This window comes from Canis aureus, chromosome 3 (assembly GCF_053574225.1).
Source record: "Canis aureus isolate CA01 chromosome 3, VMU_Caureus_v.1.0, whole genome shotgun sequence".
NCBI classification, from domain to species: Eukaryota; Metazoa; Chordata; class Mammalia; order Carnivora; family Canidae; genus Canis; species Canis aureus.
Window position 1 is genome coordinate 33,068,242 of NC_135613.1, and position 13,805 is coordinate 33,082,046.

The 13,805-nt window shown below is 40.0% G+C and overlaps 1 protein-coding gene across 2 annotated transcripts in view; it reads left to right on the forward strand.

Moving 5' to 3' along the window:
* The first annotated feature begins 658 nt into the window (after positions 1-658).
* The window catches only part of SCP2 (sterol carrier protein 2), a 103,213-nt gene continuing 90,066 nt past the window's right edge, over positions 659-13,805 (forward strand). For both annotated transcript variants that reach the window (XM_077891794.1, XM_077891795.1), the window contains exons 1-5: positions 659-822; positions 5,338-5,392; positions 6,080-6,151; positions 9,843-9,974; positions 10,909-10,973. In XM_077891794.1, coding sequence (XP_077747920.1) covers positions 763-822; positions 5,338-5,392; positions 6,080-6,151; positions 9,843-9,974; positions 10,909-10,973 — 384 coding nt within the window. In that variant the 5' untranslated portion in view covers positions 659-762. The remainder of the gene's footprint in view (positions 823-5,337; positions 5,393-6,079; positions 6,152-9,842; positions 9,975-10,908; positions 10,974-13,805) is intronic.

A 13,805-nucleotide genomic window follows, 5' to 3' on the forward strand; every position in this document is an offset into this window, starting at 1 on the left:
AGGGAGAAGCAGGATCCACGCAGGGAGCCCGACGTGGGACTCGACCCCGGGTCTCCAGGATCGCGCCCTGGGCCGAAGGCGGCGCTTAACCGCTGAGCCACCCGGGCTGCCCCAATTTGGGTTATTTTAGATATGGTAAATTAGCAATTGACTATCTTGGTTTAATTAATCATATTTCATATAAGCTGAAAACACCGCACTCTTGCTGGTGTACGGCCCTAGGGGTTTTAACACCTGCACTGACTCAGGATGCAGAACCATCACAACACTCCACAGACGTATCTCGGGCCAACCCCTGCTCTCAAGTCAGTCTCAGGCGCCACTTCAGGCCACACTCCCTCTCATCATAGAGGACTTAAACCCAGACGGCTGTACTAGGTTATAAAGTCTTTTTCCGATGTTTGAGACGGACCTCATCCCCCACCGCCACGTGGGCCGCGGCCGGAACCCAGCCCGCAGGGAACCACGCAACGCTCCCCTCGCTCAAAAGAGCGCGCCCTTCCGGCGCCTCTACGCACGCGCACGCGCACGCGCACGCGCACGCGCCCCCCCCCTTTTTTTCTCTTTCTCTCCTCACTGCGCGTGTCCCTCTGCCCCTCGCCGCCTCCCGCCCCGCCCCTCGCCGCCGCCCCGCCCCTCGCCGCCTCCCGCCCCGGAGCGATCGCCCGCGTCGCCGCAGCCTCAGTCCGTGCGCGCGCACGTCAACGGCTCCAGGGTCTGCCGCTCTCGCCTCCGCCGGGCACGTCTGAGCCATCCCTCCCTATGGCGTCTCGATCTGGGGGCCTGCGCCGGGTGTTCGTGGTGGGGGTTGGGATGACCAAGGTAAACGAGCCGCGGACCCCTGGAGGCGGGCTCCCTGGTCGGCTCTGGTCGGCAGAGGCCGAGGAGTCGGGGAGCCCCCAGGTGACCGGGAAGCGAGGAAGGGCAGATCAGGGCCTGGCGCTGCCCCGTGGTTTATCCTTCCTCCCGGGAGGGGGTCGCAGGCATCCCACTGCCCAGCTTCGGCGTCTTGACTCTTGGCTACTCGGATGGCTTGTGGTTTAGAACTGTCTCTGAACTATGACAATGGTTGGGGGATGTTCCTGCGGCCATCCCCCCCCCCCCCTTCGTCCTTCCCTTTTCTCCCTGGATCAGAGTTGCTGACATACACCCCAGCATGACCCGAAGTCCACACCTCCTTTGCTTCTGAGTGAAGTTCCAAGTGTGTGGACTTTGGACGAGGCAAGACCTTCCTTACCCTGGAAAGGAAAGCAGGTAGGGAATGTCCCCCCCTGTATACCCAGGAGACTCCCTTGTAGGATCCTTTTACATCAGAAGTGAGGATGAGGAGGAGAAACACTTAAAGTTCAGTATGTTGGCACAAGAACATTAGTTAAGTTGGCACAAGCGGCAGGTTTTCTGGATCCTCCGACCACCTTTCTGTTCCGCAGGTGGTACTCTGCTTGGTTCTTAGGAAGCCAGGGGCTCCCAGTCTCGTTTCTTGGCCCCCCCACTGCTTTCACGTTCTGGTCATGCCACACTGCTGTTCGTTTCACCCCACACTGCTTTACATCTCTCCTGCTTTGCTTCTCTTGTTCTCACTCGGTGGCGCCTGAGACTGACTTGAGAGCAGGGGTTGGCCGGAAACCAGACTCTCACTGTACTTGGTTGACTTCAGATCCTCTCCAAGAAGTCTCTGATCCTTCTGACTTTCGAGGAGAGCCCTGCCTGTACTTACCTTTGCTTTGGTGCAGATACACCCAGCTGCTGGAAAGCTCAAGTTATATCGCTTCACCTTCACAAAAGACCTATGCTACTACCTTATTTTCATTAACTGAAATTCGAAGAGGATCTTTGGTTTTAGAAAAAGGCAAAAAGTGAAAATAGCATCCAGCATTTGTTTTGCAGGGAGTTGTTAACAGAGGCAGAGAGCACTCCAAACAGCAGCCAGAGTGGAACTGTCAAGCTCCTTCCTTGGAAATATCCTCAACATCTTAGCCTTAAGCTGCCATCGCTTTGAACTGCCTCTGTGAGCCTCTGTGCTTTATCTTGATTTATTTGGTGTGTTCGTTATCAAGATGTGTCCTAAGGTATCCGCAAAGCCTAGAGGTTATGTTTTGGGGTCTGAGGACACTCAAAAAATTTTCCATTAAGTTAATGGTAATTCCTTCTTTATGACATTTCAGTTGATAGCAGGGGAAACCTATACTTATTATATTATACTGAAGTTCTCTGTTTATATGTTCATATTCTTCCTCAGCATGTAAGTTCCTCCAGGGTGAGTACCATGTCTAGTTTGTTGCTGAATATGTAGCACCTCGAGAATGCCTGGTGCTAAAGATCCTGAATGTTAGTTGGACAGTACTAAATGGATATGCTTTGAAAAGAGAAAAAAGAGAGAGTTTCTTTTTCTTCTTTCTTTCTTTCTTTCTTTCTTTCTTTCTTTCTTTCTTTCTTCTTTCTTCTTTCTTTCTTTCTCCTTCCTTCCTTCCTCCCTTCCTTCCTTCCTTCCTTCCTTCCTTCCTTTTTTTCTTTCTCTCTTTCTCTCTTTCTTTCTTCTTTCTTTCTTTCTTGATTTTATTTATTTATTTGACAGAGAGACCCAGAGAGCACAAGTGCAGGTGGGAGGAATGGCAGAGGGAGAAGGAGAAGCAGGTCCCCCACTGAGCAGAAAGCTCATCGTGGGGCTTGATGTGGGGCTTGACGTGGGGCTCGACGTGGGGTTCAATCCCAGGACCCCGGTATCATGACCCGAGCTGAGCTGAAGGTAGACCACTTGAGCCATACAGGCGCCCCTGAAAGAGAGTTTCTAAGTAGAAGTGCTCTTCCTGAGAAAACAGCCTAAAATCTTTTATTATCTTACCAAATGGGGTGAGAGTACATAATTTGATCAAAACATATAAGTAGAAAAGTCAACTAATCATTATGAAGCAGATACTTGGAGCTCATCCTATTGTTTCATAGGAGAGGGGACTTCTAATATAGGTGGACAGTAAAAGCCTTTTCAGTATGATATTAATGTAGTCAGATCCTCCCTTGGCTGTTGAGTATCTGATTATATTGGCTGTAGAGAGAAGCACAGAACTTTCTAACCCTTTGAGAAGTAGTTTGTTTCTTTTTCGAAGTTAAGAGGTGGGGGTGTGGGCGGTATTAGTTACAGTCCTGAGGGAAGAGACTGGGAATGTGAAGTGGAGGAAGACCCATAGATTTAAAAAGAATCAAAAGACCCACAAAATTTTGATAAACAGGCAAGACTAAACTGTACTGTCTACAGATAAACATTTGGATGATAAAATTATGAAATATCATAAGGGAGTGATTATGGTAAGGGCACAATAACTACCTTGAGGATAGAATGGAGATTAAGTTTGAGACTGAGTGCTTAGAAGAGTTTCTGCAATAGAAGGCAAAGTTCAGTTTTTTGGTCTGGGTCGTAGTGTCAAAGAAGGAAAAATAGACGCTAGGCTAGGTAAAGCATCAGGACAGATTTCAGTCAGTAATATACTATTGGGAAAGGGAAGGTCCAGTGTGAACTGAATTCAATATTGATTAATTCAGAGGTGACTGGCTGTTTTAAAGGGAAAATGAGGGAATAGAGAGTGAATTGGAGCTCAGTAGGGAAGTGAAAACTTGTAAGTAGTGGGCAGGGGGGCTTGGTCTATGTGGAATCCATCTGGATTTGCTAACTGGTGCTTATTCAAACTTAGGCTCCTCCTCTCCCACAGAGACTTGGAGACAGAGAAGTATCTTCTGGTGTTTGTGGGAACAAATAGTAACTTCTTTTCAGTAGCATTGAGACACTTTAAGTAGGGCTAGGGTCATCTAGGGATGTGAGCTGTTAGAAATTGTTAGTGTTTAAGTCTTTATAGACCAGAGTGGAGGCTTAGTCAAAAGGGCTCAGAGGAGTGTGGCTAGGGTAGAACGGGAGAAGAGAATCTTTGTCAGTGGTTGCAAGAATGTTTGCCTTAACAATAATTCACTAAGATATGTATATACATACATACATACACACACACACACACACACTTTTATTAGTTAAATAAAAACCTTTTAAAAAGGCTAAAACTTTATTTTTTTAGATTTTATTTATGCATTTGAGAGACACACACAGAAACAGATGGAGAGGACGAGCAGAGAGAGAGGGGAAGCAGACTTTCTGCTGAATGGGGAGTCTGATGCAGGGCTCTATCCCAGGACCCTGAGATCATGACCTGAGCTGAAATCAGAAGCTTAACCAACTAAGTAAGCCACGCAGGCACTCCTAAAACTTACTTTTTTTTTTTTTTTACTATTACTTCTTAACGCCTATTTATTTATTTATTTATTTGTGATCTCTACACCCAATATGGGGCTTGAACTCACAACCCCGAGATCAAGAGTCTCATGTTCTACTGACTGAGCCAGCCAGGTGCCCCCAAAAGATTAAAACTCTTAAGGCAGTTGGGGGCACCTGGGTGGCTCAGTGGTTGAATGTCTGCCTTCTGCTCAGGTCGTGATCCCAGAGTCCTGGGATCGAGTTCTGCATTGGGTTCCCTGCTCAGTGGGAAGCCTGCTTCTCTCTCTGCCTATATCTCTGGCTCTCTGTGTCTCTCATGAATAAATAAATAAAATCTTTAAAAAAAATGAATGAGGCAGTTGATAAGAAAAAGAAAATTGTCCCATAAAGGAACTGTAACCATAGCACACAACTTGGCCCAGTGTTAAATATTTACTTGATAAGGTGAACACTGAGTACTGATTTAATAAAAAATTATTTATTCAGTTGTGTAAGCAGGATGGGGGATGTGTAAATGTACATGTGCGGGGGCCTAAGAGACCTAATCTCCACTGGCCCTTATTGGAGATTGTGGTATAATTTCTTAAATTGATAAAGATATAATAGTATAGAATATTTATAAATGCAGCAGTTTATAGAAGAAAAAATATCTAAGAGTTAAAAGTGGATGTTTGGGGAACAAGTAAGACTAGTGTGTGGAGAGTAGTCAAACAGGATTGCCATTTTTTATTTTAAGCCTTATTATAAGCCTCATGGTGCTTTTTGTTTGTTTGTTTTGCATTTATTTGATTAAAAAAAAACATGCTAAGAAAATAGAACATTACCAGCACCTCAGAAATATCCTTTTTGCTCTTTTTCAGTCACTGGCTCCTCACCTGCAAAGGCTTACCATTATGCTGACTTCTCACCTTTAATACTGTAGATTAGTAAGGACAAAGAACATGATATCAGAGTCCAGGAACATGATAGGCGCTTAGTATGTTTTTGTTAAATTTAATAGATGAATGAATTTTTGCAGGGCTCTGTTGTGAGAAAAATCTAACTGTATTTCTTCTATTTATTATCTCCTTCTATATTTCTAGTTCCTGAAGCCTGGAGTTGAGAATTTAGACTACCCTGACTTGGCAAGAGAAGCAGGTAATAAAATTTAGATCTTTGAACATTAGAGTTATTATATAGTCTATCTTGGTTGTAGAGTAGCCTTGCAACCATAAAAAGGAGCCTCAGTCAAGGAAGAGGAATCTATATAGGCAATTGCTACTGATTCATTAGAAAGGACAAAGGGAAAAGAGTTTGGGCATTCTTTGCTAGATAGCCAGGGCAAACAGTGGCCTGATATTATGTACTGTACAGCTGTTTGCTGGGACATCGAAGGGCTCTGTGGCAGTGTCCCACCACCCCACATTCCCCCGCCCCTAGTAATGATATTCATAGTTTTGTCCTTTAGATGTGCAGTGGACCTACAGAGATGAGTAAGACAAGGACCTTGCCATTAAGGAGCTTTAAGACTTTGGGATTTAAAAAAAAAAAAAAAAAAAGACTTTGGGATTTAATGTATTTATAGTTACGTGTACAGTTAGGACAGAAGATGTTAAGTATCAAAAAGCAGGTGTGAAAAAGTAGTAGCTTAGAGGAAGAAATAGAGGAAGAAATAGTTACTTCTGAATGTAGGGATCTGAGATGACTTGATGAAGGATTTGTCATTTGAATTGAACAGGGACTATTTAGAGGTAGATCTACTCTGGGAAAACTCTAAACTTAGTTTTGACTCACCTAAAGCAAATACTCAAAGCACTCTTTGATAAAACCTTTTTGTTTTTATAGGCCAGAAGGCTTTAGCTGATGCACAGATCCCTTATTCGGTAGTGGAACAGGCATGTATTGGCTACGTTTATGGTATGTGGTAAACTATATATTTTTTTAATGTTTCACCTAATCTAGCAGCAGCTTCATGAACAATTCGGAGGCATTTGTGAATTTTAACCTTCCAAACTCAGAATTCAGAGTCTTATTCCCATCATTCCTAGATTACCATTGTGTGCCAGCCTAGTTAGTATATGTTTTTTTGCTATTGTTTATTGCCAAAACAGGAAGTAAATTAAAATACATTATCTTTGAAAAAGAAAAAAATTACCCATAGTTCTACCATGTAAAGATAATAACTGTTTAGAAGATAAACGTTTGCTCTTTTATGACCTTAAAGTTTGTATTTATTGACTTTTTTGTATTCAAGAAAATTTCTTCGTTAAACTTTTTCCTATTTAGGAAAACAGTATACACTAATTGTAAAACAAAAACAAAAACAAGGGATCCCTGGGTGGCGCAGCGGTTTGGCGCCTGCCTTTGGCCCAGGGCGCGATCCTGGAGACCCGGGATCGAATCCCACATCGGGCTCCCGGTGCATGGAGCCTGCTTCTCCCTCTGCCTGTGTCTCTGCCTCTCTCTCTCTCACTGTGTGCCTATCATAAATAAATAAAAAAAATTAAACAAAAACAAAAACAAAAACAAAAACAAAACCCAACAAAAAACAGGAACACAAAAAAAAAAAGCAAGAAAAAAGTCACCTGTAATCCCATTGTCCAGTCCAGAAATTATTACCATTAATTTTTTTATGTAATCCTTCAGTGAATATGAATGTATGTAATTATGCATGCACATGGAATTTCCTCTGAAAGAAAACAAGATCAGTTAAATGTCTGCCTTGGGCTCTGGTGATGATCTCAGGGTCCTGGGATCAAGACAGGCTCTCTGCTCAGCAGGGAGCCTGCTTCTCCCTCTCCCTCTGCCTACCACTCGCCCTTCTTGTGCTTGTGCTCCCCCCTCCTGTCAAATAAATAAGTAAAAACATAAGAAAAAGAAAATAAATAAAATAAAACATGGAAAAAAGTTGTAGTCAAATTGAGTCTATGTGAGGCATGGTTTTGAAGCAATCCTTTGAAAGAAGAAAGAAAAGAAAAAGGAAGAAGAAGAAAGAAGAAGGAGGAGAAGGAGGAGGAGGAGGAGGAGGAGAAGAAGAAGAAGAAGAAGAAGAAGAAGAATTAAAAGAGAAAGAAAGAAAATAAGATCTTGGAGCACCTAGCTGGCTCACTTAAAAGAGCATGCAACTCTTAATCTCTGGGTTGTGAGTTTGATCCCCATGTTGGGTGTAAAGATTACTTAAATAAATAAAATTAAAAAAAAAAGAAAAAAAAAGTGAAGATCCCAGCATACATACCTTTGGTAATCTACTTTTCTATTTTCTCATCTTCCCCATTAAGTCTTTCTTTATATTATTATTAACATTTTTTCGATTAAGTTTTTTTTTTCTGGAATAGATAAAATATTTACATGATACAAAAATACCAATAGTGGATGGTTATATAGTGGAAAGTCTCACTCTTATTCCGGTTTCCCTGTCACATGGTTCCCTTCCCTTAGATAGCCAATTTCACTAATTTCTAGTCTTTTCAGAGGTGATTTGTACATACAAGTGGGTGTGAGTATGTAAGTTCCCCTTTCCCCTTTCTTTTGTTACACACATAGTAGCATAATAAACACACTATTTTGTATCCTGATTTTTCTTTTTCTTTTTTTTTTTTTTTTTTTAATTAGTAGTTCTTGGCTACTGCTCCAAATTGTATCATAAAGAGCTTCCTTGGTCTTTCTCTTTTTATGATAGCGTAAAATTCCATTGCACAGATGTATCATATAATCCACTGCCTTTTTTGTTTTGTTTTGTTTTAAAGAGAGAGAGAGTGCATGCACTTATATGCACTAGAGCAGGGAGAGAGGCAGTGAGTGGGGAGGGGCAGAGTGAGAGGAAGAAAGAGAACTTTTTTTTTTTTTTTAAGATTTTTATCTATTTATTTGAGAGAGAGAGAGAGAGAGAGAGAATGTGCAAGAGAAAGTACAAGCAGGGACGCCTGGGTGGCTCAGCGATTGGGTGTCTGCCTTTGCCCAGGATCCGGAATCGAGTCCCACATCCGGCTCCTTGCGTGGACCCTGCTCCTCCCTCTGCCTATGTCTCTGCCTCTCTCTCTGTGTCTCTCATGAATAAATAAAGTCTTTAAAAAAAAGAGAGAGAGAAAGTACAAGCAGAGGGGAGGAGTAGAGGGAGAGGGAGAGCCCCGTGTGGGATCATGACCTGAGCCGAAGGCAGATGCTTAACCAACTGCCCAGGTGCCCAATCCACTGCATTTTAATGGACAATTAGAATGCCCAGTCTTTTTGTAGCATTTTTATTTATTTTTTTAAGTTTTATTTTTTATTTTTATTTATTTATTCATGAGACACACACACACACACACACAGGCAGAGACACAGGCGCAGGGAGAAGCAGGCTCCATGCAGGGAGACCGATGCGGGACTCCATCCCCGAACTCCAGGATCACTCCCTGAGCGGAAGGCAGACGCTTAACCGCTGAGTCACCCAGGCGTCCCTTTTGTAGCATTTTTAATAATTGCATGATTTTCTAGTTTTGGGGATTTACTACAGTTTATTTAGTAGTTGTAATGATATCCTGTTTGTGGACATTTTGTGTATTTATTGGACATTTAAAATTGTTTCTAATTTCTACTTATCATAAAAGGCTATAGTAAGCATTACCGTAGATGAATCTTTGTGCTTATTTGTGATTATCATTATTATTATTATTATTATTATTTTTGGAGATTTCAAGGTATAAAGAGAATCCTCAAAAGGAAATTTATTAGGTCAAAGAGGTTCACAATGTACTTATTCAAAAGAAGGTCCTGAACCTTGCTGTTTTCCCTGAAGACTTTTTTTTTTTTCATAAGACTTTTTTTTTTTAAGATTTTATTTATTTATTCATACATACACACACACACACACACACACACACACACACACACACACACACAGAGGCAGAGACATGCAGAGACAGAAGCAGGCTCCATGCAGGGAGCCCAAAGTGGGACTCAGTCCCAGGTCTTCAGGATCACATCCCAGGCTGCAGGCGATGCTAAACCGCTGCGCCACGGGGGCTGCCCATCCCTAACGACTTCTTGGAGAGTCTGTACCTTCAGGTATTCCTATCATATCGCTCCAGCATGCCTGCCTTGGTGTCCATGTGACTTGGGAAAGGGAGTCAAAAGTGTATTCAGCTTGCATCACTGTTTTTCTGGAGCACCCTGCCATACAGGATCTTTTAAACTTTTTGAAGTTGTAGAACCTTTATATGAAGAGAAAATCATAGCCTTTTAATCAATTGGTGTTGTTTTAAAGATTCATAGCTGAGGTATAAATGAAACATTGCTTCCTTTATCATGTAGTCCTAGCCAGTTTGAATTGTTTGCTATTACTTGGTCATTTCTCGACTCTCCTACATCTGTAACACGTAAAGAAAGTATACATATACTGTGTTTTGAGGACTTTTTATATTTGGAATGTAAGTAATGCTTAATTCTAAAACTGTTTCTGAATAAGATGTCAGTAGTTTACTGTTGTGCCTAAGCACGTGTGTCTGTGCTAGGCAAAGGCATAACACTGAAAAAAAAAAAAACCCTAATGTGGTATCCTGTGTTACATTGCAGCTTCATAAATTACCATGTTGCAGATATTACAGTTTTTGTTTCTTTTATTATACAGGTGACTCTACCTGTGGGCAGAGGTCTATCTATCACAGTTTGGGACTGACTGGAATTCCTATAATAAATGTCAACAATAACTGTGCCACTGGTTCTACTGCTTTGTTTATGGCCCGGAATCTGATTCAGGGTGGTGAGGATCGCTTATTTGTCTGGTGTGCTTAAATAGATATGAGGTTATTGCCCCCACCTTTCATCAGTTCTCTTTTCCCTTTCCTTTCCTTTTTCCTTTTTTTTCCTTTCTCCTTTCCTTTCCTTATTCTTTCCCCTTTCCTTCCTTTCAGTAGGCTCTGTGCCCAGCATGGAGTCCAAGACAGGGCTTGAACTCACAACTCTGAGATCAGGACCTGAGCTGAGGGGCACCTGGTGGCTCAGCCATTGAACGCCTGCCTTCGGCTCAGGACATGATTCTGGGATCGAGTCCCACATGGGGCTCCTTGCTAGAAGCCTGCTTCTCTCTCTGCCTATGTCTCTGCCTCTCTCTCTCTCTCTCTCTCTCATGAATAAATAAATAAAAAAAATTGAAAAGATTTTGATTAGGATCCTTTAAACATTTTAAAAATTTTCTTTAGTATTGTAAAATTCAAAATTAGCTGTTTATTTTTCATTGAACCATATTTCCATATTAATAAAAAGTTTTGTTAGCATATTGGGAATCAAAGGAAAAATTAATACTTTCCTAATTTTTCCTCTTACTGAGAATCATGTAGGGGCACCTGGATGGCTCAGTCCTTTAGGTATCTACCTTTGGCTCAGGTCATGATCCCAGGATCCTGGGATTGAGAGCCTGCACTGGGCTCCCTGCTGGGTGGGGAGTCTCCTCCTTCTTCCCCTCTGTCCCTCCTCCCTGCTTGTGCTCTCTCTTGGTCTCTTTGTCTCAAATAAATAAATAAAATCTTAAAAAAAATAGAATCATGTAAGAATTTTCCCTAATTTTTTGCTTATTAAACATTTTATAGAGTTATAGCATCTTTTTCCATTTTATATAAATTCCTTAAAGTACTTAATGATACTTTGCTAGGTGTCTGAAAATTTAATTTTCCCTAATAGTTACATTTTCTTTCAAGGTGTGGCAGATTGTGTCTTGGCTCTTGGGTTTGAGAAGATGGAGAAGGGAGCCATTTTATTAAATGTGAGTCTTATTTACTGTTATTCTGGAGTTGTTATAACACAGCGAGAATACTTTGCCTATCTGACTATTGTAAATAGAACCTGTTAAAAAGCATTATAAAGCATAATTTGGCATAGTTATTAAATGAGCTGATACAATTCACAATCTGAAAAGTGACATTGGATATATATGCATAAATTCTGGTATATTAGAGCAGTAAAGAATCAGAGAGATAATTTCGTTTAACTTTTTTGTCAGTAATGAAACCGATGTTCAGAGAGGTCAAATAATCGAATTTGAGGTGACTTACCTATTTAACTTGTGAGTTATTAATTCAAAAATGAATTCCATTTAACATTGAAGAGGATAACTAAAGTGTGGGACTTATGATTCTGGTAATGGGAAGCCAGGTTATTTGAACCAATTCTACCAATGACAGTTAAGATATTTGAATAGGATATAAACAAAAAAATCCTAAAGGCATTCAAGTGCTAAAGAGAGAAGGGAATTGCAGGATCAGTATTTGAAGCTGCTTTTACCTTGAATGCCTTTGATCAGGAAGTTGTGAGCTTCAGTTTTGATGGCCCCCTAGAATGAAGAGGAAAGTAGTCAAAACTGAGGTCCTCCCATGATCAGAAGTTTAATATCCACTCCCCACATTAAACTGGGGCTCTGCTGGGACAAACCCTTGGGTAAGTGTGAACCCCCCAAAAAACTGTCCTCCTTCCCTATGCCCTCTTTTCCACACTTTCATGAGATTACAAGGAGAGTTGGCATGGCCCTGTGTAGAACAGGGGTGAATAAGAGAGGGAAAGAAATCCCCCAGAAAAACCTTTCACTGATAATTAATAAACTACAAGCTAGTCCTTATTGAGATTGCTACCAAAATTCTCATTACAGAGCAGTCAAAAAAAACAAAACAAAACAAAAAAAACAAACCATAAATTTGAATTGAGGCTAAATTGGTTCCAGAATGGTAGTTACTTAGGCACTTCACAGACATAAGTGTGAATTTGCTTTTGGAGGAAAGCATTTTCTTTTGGAAACTTTGAGAACTCTTCAAGTAATTTTCTAAGACATGGAGTCAAAGATAAGCAGGCATTAAAGGATCAAGGCACCATAATTGGGAACCAGGAGAAAGAAGGCACAGGAAAAAGTGATCTCAGACCTCAGAAACTGGATTTCTTGAACGTAGATTTAGACACACTATGTTTAAAGGAATAAAAGACAAGCTTGGAAATATCCTAAGGACATAGGAAACTGCTAAAAGGGACATTATAGACATGAAAACAAATAGAGTTTTTAGAAGAGAAAAATAAAATAATAAAAATTAATAAATCAAAATTAAGAAATCAAAAAGATACAGATTGTACAGATTGTACATAACTGAAAAGAGAATTAGTGAAACTGGACTAGATTAAAAATAATTATTTAGAATACATTTTAAAGAGAAAAAATGAAAAATTGGCAGGATGTTAAATGGAAGACAGTGTGATAAGATATAATTATGTTTGATTGAATTAATGGAGAAGTGGTGAGAAAGTAAGGCATGGACATTTTGTTTATCTTCTTTAAAAAACAGCATTGAATTTCACTCATTTCTATTTGCTTTTTTTCTCTTTCATTTATTTCCATTCTGATCTTTGTTATTTTCTTTTTTCTACTGACTTTGGGCCTTGTTTGTGTGTCTTTTTCTTGTTCCTTGAGGTGTAAAGTTAAATGGGTTTTTTGTTTGTTTTTGTGTGGTTTATATTGTGATTTTTCTTGTTTCTCAGTGGAGTTTATCACTATGTACTTCCCTCTTAGAACTGCTTTTGCTGCATTCTGTAAATTTTTGTTGTTGTGTTTCCATTTTCATTCATCTTAAGATACTCTTTGATTTCTTTTTTTTATTTCTTTGACCCTTTGGTTGTTCAGTAGCGTGTTAATTTCCACTTGTTTGTGAATTTTTAGTTTTCTTCTTGTAGTTGATTTCTAGTTTTAAACCATTGTGGTTGGAAAAGATGCTTGATGATTTCAGTCTTCTTAAATTTATTAAGACTTGTTTTGTGGCCTACCACATGATTTATTCTGGAGAATATTCCATGTGTACCACAGAAGAATGTATATTCTATTGCTTCTGGGTGGAATGTTCTGTATATGTCTATTAAGTCCATCTGGTCCAATGTTTCCTTATTGATTTTCTGTCTGCATAATCTATCGATTGATACAAGTAGGGTATTAAAGTTCTCTGTACAATACTATTACTGCATTGCTGTCCACTTCTCTCTTTAGGTCTGTTGACATTTGGTTTATATATTTAGGTGCTCCTGTCTTAGGTGTATGAATAATTACAAATATTATGTTGTCTTGTTGGATTGACCCCTTTGTCATTGGGTGGCTGGTTTTGAGGTTTTAAAGCTGACTTAAAATAATAAGACCAAACATAATTATACTTTAATAAGTATATCAACATGTGAATGTGGAGGACAGCCAAAATAATGAAGTGTTTTTCTTTAGATTGAATATTTGAAAAAAAAAAGATTGAATATTTGAATCTTATGTGTAACAAATAGAAGTAAGTTTTAGTTTATCCTGTATAATGACCTTTGTCACTTATTTTAGTCTTTAAGTCTGTTTTATCTGATATAACTATAGCAATCTCAGCTTTCTTTTGGTTTTCACTTGCATAGAAAGTCTTTTTCCATCCCTTTACTTTTTTTTAATGCACATTTTAAAAATTTAAATTCAATTAATTAGCATGTAATATATTATTGGTGTCAGTGGTAGAGGTTAGTGATTCATCAGTCTTATATAACACCTGGTACTCATTACATCATATGCCCTCCTTAATGTCCATCACTCAGTTACCCC